At 42.8% G+C, this 14,866-nt stretch overlaps 1 protein-coding gene across 7 annotated transcripts in view; it reads right to left on the bottom strand.

Annotated features, from left to right (window-relative positions):
* LOC147107418 (RCC1 and BTB domain-containing protein 2-like) overlaps window positions 1-14,866 on the bottom strand; it is a 78,451-nt gene that overhangs the window by 8,570 nt on the left and 55,015 nt on the right. For 6 of the 7 annotated variants that reach the window (XM_086006452.1, XM_086006451.1, XM_086006454.1 and 3 more), the window contains 2 exons: window positions 7,211-7,337; window positions 6,065-6,198 (listed from right to left, as the gene is read on the bottom strand). In XM_086006452.1, coding sequence (XP_085862578.1) covers window positions 6,065-6,198; window positions 7,211-7,337 — 261 coding nt within the window. The remainder of the gene's footprint in view (window positions 1-6,064; window positions 6,199-7,210; window positions 7,338-14,866) is intronic. The other variant, XM_086006453.1, reaches the window with a different exon arrangement.

Here is a 14,866-nt window from a genome sequence, read left to right as displayed (position 1 = left end):
CTGCAGTGCAAGGTAAATACAGGTAGACTATCCCTTATCCGAAAACCTTGGGACCAGCTGTGTTTCGGAATTCGGAATTTTTCGGATTTCGGAAGGGTATTACGGGGCAGCACCCTGTAAGCAAACACATTAATATTTCTGCAGCGAACTTTATGAATATTCACACTGAGTGGGATAAATAAAGACTATAAATAGTATTAGTTTATTTGTACAGGAATAATTTGGTAAATTAAATAGTGGGAGAAGTGTAGACCATAAATACTCTAGTGCAGTTTATTTGTATGGAAAACATTCAGTAAAACTTCAAACATATACAGGTACAAACTAAGCTAAATACCTGTACATATACATGCAGTAAAGGTACATTACATCTGGCTTGAGGATCTTGGAGAAGAGGGTACATCAGTGTTGTCATCGTCATCATCAGGTTGGAGTCGGACATCTGAAGATGGGCCAGGAACAGGATTCTCAAGTGATGAAGCAGCACTACGACAGACGGCCTTTTTAAAGATTTCTTCCAGTGTCATCTGTCTCATTAACATTGGTTTCTGTCTAAGCAGTCTCTCTTTAATTGAGTAAACTTGCATAATCTCTTGCTCACTGATAAATGCACGTTGTTCAAGGCCAGCAATTAACTGATCTCACATTGTCACCATATCGTCGATGGGGATTTTTTCACCTGTGTTCACAATGTCATCATCATCATCACTACTATCCTCATGCTTATCTTTATTTAACACCATTTCAGCAATTTCCCCATCACTCAACGAATGCACAACAGGTGCATCATTGTCAATGTTCAGCACTTCTTCGATGTCAGCTTCCTCTAATTTATTTACACTTTCGGATGATAAACCTTTGGCGTAAGTAAGGAGGTTTGATATCATCTTCTCCTGACTGACAGGAAATCCTTCAAAATCTTCATCTGCAGGTCCATCTTCATTAAACATCGTTGTAGGCCAAAGTCTGTGCCAAGCATTTATTAATTTTGGTTTATCAACATCGTTCCAAGCATTAGCAACAGTGTAAATGGCATCCTTAACATTGAACTCTTTCAGGAAGCTTTGGATTCCTATGCCTCTGTTGATTGCATCAAGCATACAGTTCAAAAAAACGTCTTTATACTTGCTCTTCATGGAGCGTAAAATTCCTTGGTCACAAGGCTGTATTAAAGATGTCACATTAGGGGGAAAGTTAATGCCGAAAACATAACTTTTCACAAGAAGTTCAGGAGGGGGATGTGCAGAGCAGTTGTCCAGGAACAATAAAATTTTGCAGTTGTTTTCTTCCAGTCCAACTTGCCTGCAATGAGCTCATGTCGCTGGTACGAAGTGGTTATTGAACCAGTGAGAAAATATTCCTCTGGTTACCCATGCTTTCTTGCTCGCATAATAATGCACAGGTAAATTGCATACACCTTTCAAACATCTCGGATGTTGGCTTTTTCCAATCACTACCAACTTTAACTTGTGTGTGCCTGCAGCATTGACACACCCAAGAACAGTCAACCTGTCCTTAGCGTCCTTAAAACCTGCTGGTGCACTCTCATCAGCCGTTGCTAATGTTTTTCTAGGAACGTAGCGCCAGAACAGAGCTGTTTCATCAGCATTGTAAATTTGTTCAGGACCGAGGTTTTCATCAGATATTATTTTGGCAAATTCATCTATGTAATTTTCAGCTGCTTCATGATCAGCAAAAGCTTTTTCACCACATATTTTCAGATATTTTATACCATGACGCTTCTTAAATTTATGCAGCCAACCTTCTGAATATTCACACTCAACTTCAATGTTCAGTTCTTCATGGTATATTCTAGCTTGTTTCATGACCGTCAAACCAGTCAGTGGCACACGTTCACCTCTGCGTTGTCGAATCCACTCAATCAGCACACGGTCAAATCTTCATTTTTTGCCCTATGCAATGTTTTCCTACTTTTCATTAGTTTATGGTCATCACTGTCAGTGTAAAACTTCAACAACTTGTCTTTCTGTTTCTTTAAGTCATATACGGTGGTAGTTCCCACACCATATTCTTCAGTAAGACGTCGCACAGACACACCACGATCAAGCTTCTGCAATAACTCCACTTTCTGCGATATCGATAATGAGAGATGCTTCCTTTTCTGCTTCTCACTGTTACCCATAGGGGTATCTGCAGCTCTTTTTAACATTTTCACAAATCGCAAAAAAACAACAAATATCAGAGAGCAGCAGGCGCATGTGTGACAGCGCTGAGACACAACTGACACCTCACACCTGCGTGGGTCAAGCATCGGCCGTGTCGGGTCATGTTTTGCGCCACTCAGGTCATGTCGTGCGCACGACTTACGCTCCACGAAAAAACTTTCGGTTTTCAGAGGTTTTCGGAAGTGCGGATAAGGGATAGTCTACCTGTATTGTACTTTATATCTCCTCTCACTTTTTAAACCCATGTGTGTTTTTTTTTTCCACTGAGCAATGCCATGGGACCAATATACACCAAGAATGTTGTTCTTAGCATTTACATTATCATCTGAAATACACAGTTGGATTACTGCCTTGCCTTCACTCGCAAGTATCCATTATTCTCTACCGAAATAGCCGTTATGAAAAGGTTGTTATTTACAGAACAAAAAACCTAAAGCACTTTTCACATTATGGGCCGTGCTTAGGGCAGCAGCCTAAGAGTACAGTACACATAAAGATAAAGTAGTAAAGGGGGTAAAAGCAGGAATAAATTGTCGCAACATATTTAAAAGTTCTTTATCTGAATGCACGCAGCATTCGTAACAAAATAGACGAGTTGACAGTACAAATAACTACACATGGGTATGATCTGGTGGCCATTACAGAAACATGGCTGCGAGGTGACTATGACTGGGAACTAAACATCCAGGGGTATTTGACTATTAAGGACAGACAGGAAGGAAGGAAAGGGAGGTGGGGTGGCTATGTTAATAAAGGATGGAATCACTGCAATAGTGAGAAATGATATTGGGTCAAAGGATCAGGATAGTGAAACAGTTTGGGTGGAGATAAGGAATAATAAGGGGAAAAAGTCACTAGTGGGCGTAGTCTATAGGCCTCCTAACAGTTGCAACTCTATTGGTCGGAGTATAAATCAGGAAATAGTTGGGGCTTGTAATAAGGGAACAGCTATAATCATGGAAGATTTTAACTTTCATATTGACTGGACAAATCAAATTGGGCAGGGCAGCCTTGAGGAAGAGTTCATAGAGTGCATTAGGGACGGGTTCCTTGAGCAGTATGTTACTGAACCAACCAGGGGGCAGGCAATCTTAGATCTGGTCCTGTGTAATGAGACAGGATTAATAAAAAATGTCCTAGTAAAGGATCCCCTTGGAATGAGTGACCATAACATGGTTGAATTCCAAATTCAGTTGGAGGGTGAGAGAGTTGGATCTCAAACCAGCGTACTAAGCTTAAATAAAGGAGACTATGAAGGTATGAGAGCAGAGTTGACTAAAGTGGACTGGGAAAATAGATTAAAGGTGTAAGACGGTACAGGAGCAGTGGTGTACATTCAAGGAGATATTTCACAACTTTCAAGAAAAATATATTCCACTGAGGAAAAAGGGGCGTAAAAGAAAAGACAGCCATCCGTGGCTAAGTAAAGTAATAAAGGATAGTATCCGACTGAAAACAAGGGCATATAAAGTAGCCAAATCTAGTGGGAGGATAGAAGATTGGGAAGCATTTAAAAGCCAGCAAAGAATAACTAAAAGATTAATTAAGAAAGGGAAGATAGATTATGAAAGTAAACTAGCAAAAAATATAAAAACAGATAGCAAGAGTTTCTACAGTTATATAAAAAGAAAAAGGGTGGCTAAAGTGAATGTTGGTCCCTTAGAGGACGAGACCGGGAAATTAGTAGTGGGGAACATGGAGATGGCAAATACGCTGAACAAATATTTTGTATCAGTCTTTACAGTAGAGGACACTAAAAATATCCCAACACTGGACAAACAGGGGGCTATGGGGGGGGGGGGGGGGGGAGAAGGAGCTAAACACGATTAAAATCATTAAGGAGATGGTACTCGGTAAGATAATGGGACTTAAGGCGGATAAATCCCCTGGACCTGATGGCTTACATCCTAGGGTCTTGAGAGAAGTAGCGGTAGGGATTGTGGATGCATTGGTGGTAATTTTCCAAAACTCCCTGGATTCAGGAAAGGTCCCAGCAGATTGGAAAACTGCTAATGTAACGCCCTTATTTAAAAAGGGAGGTAGACAAAAGGCTGGAAACTATAGACCAGTTAGCCTAACATCTGTGGTTGGTAAAATGTTGGAGTCTATTATTAAGGAAGCAGTAACAGGACATTTGGATAAGCATAATTTAATCGGACAGAGTCAGCATGGTTTTATGAAGGGGAAATCATGCTTGACAAATTTGCTCGAATTCTTTGAGGACGTAACAAACAGGGTGGATAAAGGGGAACCAGTGGATGTAGTGTATTTGGACTTCCAAAAGGCATTTGACAAGGTGCCACACAAAAGATTACTGCACAAGATAAAAAATCACGGGATTGGGGGTAATATACTGGCATGGGTGGAAGATTGGCTATCTAACAGAAAACAGAGAGTTGGGATAAATGGTTCATTCTCGGGTTGGCAATCAGTAACTAGTGGTGTTCCGCAGGGGTCAGTGCTGGGACCCCAACTCTTTACAATCTATATTAACGATTTGGAGGAAGGGACCGAGTGCAACGTATCCAAGTTTGCCGACGATACAAAGATGGGAGGGAAAGCAGTAAGTGAGGAGGACGTAAAAAACCTGCAAAAGGACATAGACAGGCTAAGTGAGTGGGCAGAAATTTGGCAGATGGAATATAATGTTGGAAAGTGTAAGGTTATGCACTTTGGCAGAAAAAAATCAAAGAGCAAGTTATTATCTAAATGGAAAGAAACTGCAAAGTGCTACAGTACAAAGGGATCTAGGGGTCCTGGTGCATGAAACACAGAAGGTTAGTATGCAGGTACAGCAGGTGATCAGGAAGGCCAATGGAATCTTGGCTTTTATTGCAAGGGGGATGGAGTATAAAAGCAGGGAAGTCTTGCTGCAGTTATACAGGGTACTGGTGAGGCCACACCTGGAATATTGCGTACAGTTTTGGTTTCCATATTTAAGAAAAGATATACTTGCTCTCGAGGCAGTTCAGAGAAGGTTCACTCGGTTGATTCCGGAGATGAGGGGGTTGACTTATGAGGAAAGGTTGAGTAGGTTGGGCCTCTACTCATTGGAATTCAGAAGAATGAGAGGCGATCTTATCGAAACATATAAGATTGTGAGGGGGCTTGATCGGGTGGATGCGGTGAGGATGTTTCCACTGATGGGTGAGACTAGAACTAGGGGGCATAATCTTAGAATAAGGGGCTGCCCTTTCAAAACTGAGATGAGGAGAAACTTCTTCACTCAGAGGGTAGTAAATCTATGGAATTTGCTACCTCAGAGAGCTGTGGAAGCTGCAACATTAAATAAATTTAAAACGGAGATAGACAGTTTCCTAGCTGATAAGGGAATTAAGGGTAATGGGGAGTGGGCAGGGAAGTGGACGTGAGTCTAGGTTCAGATCAGCCATGATCCTATTGAATGGCGAAGCAGGCCCGAGGGGCCGTATGGCCTACTCCTGCTCCTACTTCTTATGTTTTTATACATCCACCTGTATAATAACACAGCTGTATAACACACCTGTACAATAAATATACCTGTGTGTGACATTACAATGCAACCCCATGACCAGCACTGAAACACACCGACCCCTGCAGCAGTGCCAGGAAAAATCCAGTAAATAAATAGGTCTTCCTGACCCCCAGTCTAAAAACACTCTGGCAATGGTCATTGGTTCTGTGAAACCCCTAACAACGAGTGCCGGCAATCAGAGAACAATATAAAAGTATTGTTAATCTAGCAACTCTAAAAAGGTGATTTTTTTTAAATCCTCCCTAAAGGCCTATTTTTAGCAGAACAAAATCTACAGTTCTAATCTTCCTCACCTGCTGTGTGTGACATTACATAAGAAAATAATTAACATTTACATATCTGTAAAATAGCCAGTACACGGTACCTATTGCATCCTCGGGAGGTAGGTTGACAGAGTCTGTGTACAGGTATTCTAGAAAGGCACGGTACACCGGATAGCTAAACTGGTCGATTTCAATTACCTCGTCATCATGGAGCATGGATCGGAAGTGTTCACACCTGCATGATTGAAATGAAGGAGAAGAAGCATCTTTTTAAAAAAGCAGCTCTCAGGAAATTGAAGTGTCAAAGGGCTAATTGGAAACCGCAACACCAAAAGTACATTTACTTTGCCTGTACGTTAATTAGCTTTAAACTTATTTTCTAGAACAGCATTTTTCTTGAGTTAGTTTCTTTGAAGACAACACCACTTTCAGCAAAATCCTCCACAATCCTAGGTGCAGGGCTGAATAAATGGGTTGTGGAGGAGGAAGAGAATACAAGTTCAACACCCGCACAATGACTGTATCCAGTGCCTACCTGCCAAGTATCCCGCATTTAGTATTTACTTACAAAGAATCAATGGGGGAAGGAAGTATAAATGAACAAAAAAACAATTTGCATTTATATTTTTATAGTAAAACATGCCAAGGTGTTTCACAGGAGTGTAATCAGGCAAAAATTGATACCAAGCCAAGAAGGAGACATTAGAGCAGGTGACCAAACACTTGGTCAGAGTTAGGTTTTGAGCATCGTCTTATAGGAGGAGGAGGGAGGTGGAGAGGTGAAGAGGTTTGGGGAGGGAATTCCAAATCTTCGGGCCTAGATGGGGAATGTGCCAGAGGCTAGAATTGGAGGAATGCAGAGTTCTCGGAGGGTTGTGGGGCTGGAGAAGGTAACGGAGATAGGGAGGGGCGAGGCCCTGGAGAGATTTGAAAACAAGGATGAGAATTTAAAAACACAATCAGAGGTTAATATCCACAGCCTGGAAGGGGCTTCACAGTGTACAAAACTGAAGACATTTTAAAACTGAATTAATTATGGGGAACAAACAGCTTGAATATTTAACAAATCTAATCTACAGAATAATGGTTTCATTAACAAACCCTTTAAAAGGCTGGATAGCACTCCGATTTTAGAATAGTTCGGAACCTAAAAGAAATCTCCCATTGATTCTCAGACAGTGAACTATTTCTCACATTTATTAACAATTCCTGACATGAGTGCGTGACTGAGGATTTTGGGCTGGTACCTTATTTTGAGAACAGCTTTGTGAGCGTGGATAATCTTTCCATCCACAAGGAACTTTAAATCCGAAGTTTCCGTGCTGTCAAACTCTTTCTTCATTGATTGGGCCACGGTCAAGTGATTGTCACTTTCTGCAGCGATTAGAATGGGGGAAGGAGAACAGAAGAGGTGAAGGAAAGAACAGGGAACAAAATCAAATTCATTACTCTTTTATAAAACAAAGAACATACAGATATCGATTTTGCTGATCTAACAATCATACGGAACATTCAAAATCCAACACTATTTTTGAAATAACTTTCATATCTTTTTTCCTGTTTCATGTACAAATGTTTTAAAATAAAATTATTTTCCCAGAACATTAGCTGAGAAAAATTAACTTTAAAATACGCTCACCAACACTCTCATTGAGTGCAGGATATAACTGATAACAGGAATGTGTCCTGAAGTATTGTAGGAAAGGATCTCTTCACGCTGGTCTCCTCAGGACTGAACCTCTTGATCAGGTCTCTTGTTTCAAAGTCATTTGCTCTACTTTTTTAGTTACAGGGCCACTCAAAGTTTCTCTTATTGGGAAAAGTTTATTGTTTAAAATTCTGAGATTTCAAATGCCACATAATTTATCCCAGATTTTTACTCCAACAGAAATTACATCAAGGGTTCTCAGAGTAATTACAGCATGGAAACAGGTCATTCAGCCCAAACACTCTGTATTGGTGTTTATCGACCACACCAGCAGTTCCCATTTCCTTTGCTCCAGCCATCTACAGGAAACTTTCGATTTACCAGCACCTAAATAACTGGAAATCTCAGTTAACCGGCAAAATTCAGGAGTAGGTTCAGGTAACTTTTATTACTTGCCTTCCTCCTTGCTGTGCAAGGGTGTGGCTGCAGCTGTTGCTAAGCTACAGAGACACTTGCAACTTGTGGCCATTGTTTTGAAGCTACAGGGTTTGTTGCTTTATACGGAGCTCTCAGCTCCGTATCTTTTACTATAGCGTTCGGTTATCCGGAATTTTTGATGAACCGGCACCACGTCGGTCCTGTCCATGCCGGATAAAAAATTTGCTGTATCTCGCCCATTCTTAAATGTTGATACAGACCTGTTCCACCACCATAACTTCGCCAGAGGTGCGATGGAAATCCTGCTTACGTGCATGCAAGCGGACATTCCTGCATTTCCGATGAAGTTACGGCAGGGGAGAGGGAGCAGCTCCAAGGAGATTCTCGGCCATCGTCCCTGCTTCAATCGGCAACTCCGGTAGTGCATTTCACAGCCTCACTGTGTAAAAAAAACTAAAGCTTCTCCTGCTCTGTCAATAAATCTCTTATGCTTAATCTTAAATTGATACTCCCCCTCATTCTAGACCCCTCGATCACTGGAAACTGAGGATCATGATTTATTTCACAAGGAGGACCACATCTGGTACAAGCTTGTTCTAGCAGTCCCTCCGAGTTCACAATCTCAGCCGGGTCCCAATGTCAGCATAGGCTGTTCTTGCACACCTCCAGGCTGCATGGGACCTGGAAGCAAGTCCTCCACCTGCCCTTCCCATTTAGCCAGGCCTGGAGCGTGGAGCAAGAAGATCCGAGAAATGAGGAAGGGAAGAAAATCATTGTTTAAAAAGATCAAGAAAATCCCATTTTGTACATTTATACAACAAATTTGACACAATAAAAGATTACGTAAAATGCATTATATATCTGAAATAACAACAGAAAACGCTGGAAAAACTCAGCAGGCCAGGGCAGCATCCATGGCGAGAGAAACAGAGTTAACGTTTCAGGTCGATGACCTTTTGTCAGAACTGATGAAAGGTTATCGACCTGAAACGTTAACTCTATTTCTCTCTCCACGGATTCTGCCTGGCCTGCTGAGTTTTTCCAGCGTTTTCTGCTGTTATTTCGGATTTCCTGCATCCGCAGTATTTTGCTATCGTTATATATCCGAATGTGTGTCGGATTTTTGGTAATATTCAATAAGGTCTACACTTCCACGTTCTCTCACATCGCTTCAAATAGATTGTGCCGTGAAGGGGTTCTATTTCTGGCATGACTGAATAACGCGAAATTTATGAGAAGCAAATTGACATGATTATAATCAACCGACTCCCAGCTGTAACCATTTTCAATATACTAATCGCAGTCTAATCAACCATTTTTATTATCCTTCGAGTACTGTGGATGAATTTGCATCTCCAGGTGTTGTACAGCTGCACACTTTAATGATGCAACCAACTCAATCTTCAAAACATCTTCAGGTCTTTGAACTGGCTGCCCTCTAGACATGGTTTTTAAAAAAGTTTTTGCTAACTGGAAAACCATCTCCAAAATGGAAGTTAACTTTACAGTGATAAGGCTAGATGCAATATTGGAGTAGCTTTATTACTGTAGTAATGCCATTTAAAAAAAAAATCACTCTCGGGATGTGGGTGTCACTGGCAAGGCCGGCATTTATTGCCCATCCCTAATTGCCCTCGAGAAGATGGTGGTGAGCCGCCTTCTTGAACCGCTGCAGTCCGTGTGGTGAAGGTACTCCCACAGTGCAGTTAGGGAGGGAGTTCCAGGATTTTGACCCAGCAACGATGAAGGAACGGTGATACATTTCCAGGTCAGGATGGTATGCCTGAATATCAACAGCGACTACTCTTCAAAAGTAATTCATTGGTTGTGAAGTGCTTTGGGACATGCTGATATAAATGCAAGTTTGTTCTTAATGTTTATTTTAGCATCACAGTGCGTCTGCTGAAAATAAACAAACTTGTCACGCCGGGAGACTGCTGTTTATCCTAGAACCCAGCAGCAGTGTAAGAATTAAAGAGACAACTGCACTAGGCAATGACCGTTTCCAACAAGAAATGGTCCAACCATCTCCCTATAAACTCCAATGGCATCACCTTCACTAAGTCCCCACCAACATGCTGAAGAGGTCATCACTGAACAGAAGCTTAACTGGACCAGATAGATCAACACAGCAGCTAGAACAATAGGGCAGAGACTGGGCACTCTGCGACGAGTGGGTTACCTCCTGATCCATAAAGCCTCTACTCACCTGGATGGCAACAACACTCAAGAAGCTTGACACCATCCAGGACTAAGCAGTTCACTTGATTGGAGCCTCTGTCACTGGACTCAATACTGAGTCCAGTGGCAGAGGCACCAATGAGCCAAGTCACAGCCCTGAATTTACTGGGTCAGCTCCTTCAAAGCCAGGAGACCTCTGTGTGGCAGCCCTCCGCCTGCTCTCCCTCCTTCACTGGGCTGGGAGATGATTATTTTTAATGCGTATTCTTCTCCTACATAGTCAAACACATTTACCGATTGAAAAAACTCCCGCACAAACTTATAAACTCCCAACTCCCTCACCATTGGTCCTCATGACACCTCTGCCGCTCTCAGTCTATTTAATCACTCCCTTTCCCCCTACTCTCAGTGCTCTTGTTCCCAGCAAATCAATCGTTGTATTCCATCCCATCACTCCCTCCAGTACAACTCCCTCCTCCCATCTTCACTCCTTCAAGTAGGAGGGACGCAACCCCAAATGAATCTGGCAGACAACTGGCCTTGCCAACAATCACCAGATCTGGCTTCACCACGCAAAGCAGAAGCATATTCTGCTCCACAGCCAAAATCACCTACTAATCCAGGATCTCCTGGTAGGCAGAGATAATCCCAGGCTCCATTGTTCCATAACCAACCACCCTCTTCGACCTCTCTCCTTCACCCATCTACCTCACCTCAAACACCATCATATCCAAGATCACCTCAGCCTCCTCCTCCTCTCCTCCTGCCAACTACCCTTTGTCTCTCAATCACTCTAACCTGGGACCCCCAACTCTGCAGTGTCTCACCTATCTTTCATGCTGTCCTCTCGAAGCTCATCTTATCCATGAGACCTTCTGCTCCCTCAATGAAATCCTCACTCAACTCCCCTTCCTAGCCAAAATTATTAATCCTTTCCTCATACAAGCTGAACGTTAAACTCCAAACCTATCCAACACCAAGCCCACTTACTTCCATCTCTGTTACATTGCCTGCCTTTATCTTTCTGCTGGCGAGACCTTTATTCAGATCTTAACCACCTCTAAACTCCACTACTCCAGCGCTCTCCTTGCTGGACTCCCATCCTCCATAAATTCTAACTTGTCCAAAGCTCTGCCACAAGAATCCTGCCCCAAGCCAAGTCATGCTCACCCATCACCCTGTCCACAATGCATCACATGTAAAAGCCTTGTCCTCATTTATAAATCCCTCCATGGCCTTGCCCCACCCTATCACTGCAATCACCTGCAGCCTGTTATCCCTTCTAAACACTCTGCTCCTCTGACCCCCCATCTCTCCTAGGTGGCAGAGCATTCATCCACCTTGGTCCTACTCTTTGAAACTCCCTACCTAAACCTCTCCACTTCCTTCTCTACTTTCACAAACTTCCCTCAAGACCTATCTCTTTGACCAATCCTTCAGTCACCTCTCCTAATCTCTCTCTTCCAGATTGGCATTTGTTTTCCTTGTGCTTATTTGTGAAGCGGCCTGGGATGCTAAGGGTGCAATACAAGTACAGGAAACGCTATTATCCGGCACCAGCGTCGTGCCGGTTTATCAAAAAGTCCGGATTACAGAGAGGTATAGTTAAAAGGTACGAGAGCTCCGTACACAGCAACAAATCCAGGCTTCCCTGTTGCTTAGCAACATGTGCAGGAACTCCGGCCACAGACCAAGCGTCCTTGTTGCTTAGCAACAAGTGCACAAACCCCAGTTACACAGCCACAGATCCAGGAACTGCCACTAATATGAAGTAAAACTTACCTGAACCTACTCCTGAATTTTGCCAGTTAACAGAGATTTCCGGTTATTTCGGTGCCGGTTAAAAGAGAGTTTCCTGGTACAAGTTTTGTTTTCTATTCCTTAGTTGCCATCTGTGTCATGTCTCCATCAGTTAGCCAGATCGCTGGGTGCTCTAGATTAGTACTGCTGTGTCAGAATCATATAGCATGCAAAGTCCAGGCATAAAAGGATTTTGATGAAACTTATGATGTACAGTTTTGTAATTAAGGAATTGTTATTTGACAAGTGAGGTGATAAATGCGTGTCGTGGCAACCCATGAGAAGCTAAACACTTCGTTAGAGAAATGCATGAGTACAAGGGTTGCACAGTCGTGAGTGCAGTGAATTATTCGGATACATAAGTACATGCGCCACTCCTAGTGAGATAGTTGAATGGTTTTTTTTGCAGCATTAGACCCAGGTTCTCTGCTGCTGGTATTGACTGCATCTGGCACCTCCCATCAAGCTCACCAGCCCTCTAACTTCCTGCCATCGAGAGGGAAAATAATCTCTGCTGCACCTGCATTAGTCCCGTCACCAACTGTGGGGCGATTTCCTGCACCAATATGAAATTTCCTCTGTCACAATGGAGGAATAAAATGAAACCTTTAAGCTGCCACAGACCCTTGAGGCACCGTTTCGAATATCCACCCCCAGCCCCTCCCCATTGGTATGCCACCAGCGCCTGGGCAGAAGTCCCAGCCAGTGGCTAACTCCAGTATGCAAATGCTACAAACCTGGATTACCGGCAGGTCCAGGCAATTCCACCTGGGTCGATCCGCAACATGGACATCCCGACAAGTCTCGGGCGACAGGGAATCAGCCCCCTGATCAGGGCACAACAGCACGAGGAGGAAGAGAAACAGAATGTCACGAGAAAACTGCAGCTAGCACCTGCCTTTCGACTTCCCTGTCTCTCGCTCCTTCTGTTGGCTGCCTCCCAGGAACTTTAACACAAATGAAACATTTTTGGCTCAGTAAAATTAATTATTGGATTGTTTACTGCTGGCCACACAGGGTTAATATCAGTTATTGCTAGCAGTTTTTGCAATCTGTAGGGAATTTACATTACAATACTCCACAATATTCACACCGGAGGGCAAGGCAATAACGTGTAGTTCAGGAACTCTTTGGTATAATGGCCTGATTGTTCAATATTATAGCTGGATGGGAATCTATCTAGCAGGTCATTCAAAGCACAGTTCAATGAATTAAACCCTACTATTAAATGCCAAACATTGTGGCTGATTGATGTCCTGGAGTGGTGGTTTTGATTGCCAGCTGTGCCTGGGAGGAAAACCTGCCTAGGTGTGAGGGGGACATGGCCAATGATCTCTTATAGCCCCTTTGATGTGGTCAGCAACTTCCAACTGTGGACTGCTAGCTGGCTGTTTATGCTAAAATTCTGAACTCTTGACCTTTACCAAGCTTGAGCCTCCTCCCACCAAACTAGATAAAACCAACTCTTTCCTTCTGCCCCATTTCACCCAAAGGAAGGGTGTAGGGATAAGGACACCCGGATCCATGGTGATCCCAACAGCAAAATACATCAGGGATGAAAGACCAGGTTGTGATATGCTCCTCCTCCCCCAGGGACATGGTGAATGTCTCTTCCCACTCCGGTTATTACCAAGAATTAGATGCATTGTTTAAAGTGTGCTTCTGGTGGAGCCAGGAGGAACTGTAATGTTCAGTTCGTGGCTCTCTGTGCACAAGAAATGGGGAAGGGGCTGATGCTGCATCCTGAGGAATCATGTGAGGATAGGAAATTAATTTCGACTTTGGTAATTGAGTAGCATGCTCTATGAATTCAGAGCTAGTACTTGCAACATCCTCAATGAGAACATTTCTAGAGTACTCAAGTCTCTCAAAGAGTTGATGACTAACCTCAAGGAATTTTGGTTGATGTATCTGCTCTGTCTTCAGGCAACCAATGGTACTTTAGAGATTTGAGGGATTGCCCAGGATCCACAAGATCAGGTTCATCTGACAGAAACTGCCCAGTACAATGTCAGTTTCAGTAGTGATTGCTCCAGTAAGTGAGTGCAACTCAATTTGATCAAGAGCAGAAGAATCCGTTTTTTGGTCTGTTCTTGTCCTTGCTGTGCAATGATAGAAAGGAGGAATGGGGTGAGCACTTTCTGCAAAGTTCATGGACTGTTTGTTCCCTCACATCAGCAAGAACAAATAAAGGTGAATTTCAGCACTTTGTAGATTCAGACATTGGAGGTTGGCACTGCAGTCGTTCCTTCATTACTAAGCTCTTGCAGCTTTGGAACTAGGCAGCACTATGAATTAGAACACAAACCTTTCATCTCATGATGTTATGAAGATTTCCTTTCTCTGATAGCAGTAACTGACATGATTTTGAGCAGTCTCAGTTGACCTGAATCCAGAGCACAAAGTGAAAAGGTCTAACAAAGCGAGTGTTTAATTCCTCAGCACTGATGAGCACAAATGAACCTCCTTCCCTTCCCAAAAATAACCTTTCTGCTTTTGAACCACTTTGTTTTGTTTGCTCCCTGAAACTGGTTACAAAGAGGAGACACCAGCAAAGAATACAGTCATTACCTTTTGATTATAGGAAACAAGCCTTGCTGTAGTTTACACAAACTTCAAAGCCATTACACAGCATAAGTCTGCCTTCACAGCATTGAAAACTACTCAAGCAAACTTTAAAAAAAGACTTACATCTATATGGCGTCTTTCACGACTTCAGGACATCACAAAGTGCTTTACAGGCAATTAAGTACTTTTGAAGTGTGGTCACTGTTGCAATGAAGGAAACATAGCAGCCAATTTACACACAGCAAGGTCCCACAAACAGCAATCTTTC

This window comes from Somniosus microcephalus, chromosome 14 (assembly GCF_052327205.1).
Source record: "Somniosus microcephalus isolate GS21.2 chromosome 14, FLI_Smic_1.0, whole genome shotgun sequence".
NCBI lineage: Eukaryota > Metazoa > Chordata > Chondrichthyes > Squaliformes > Somniosidae > Somniosus > Somniosus microcephalus.
This window is presented reverse-complemented; position numbering and strand designations above follow the sequence as displayed.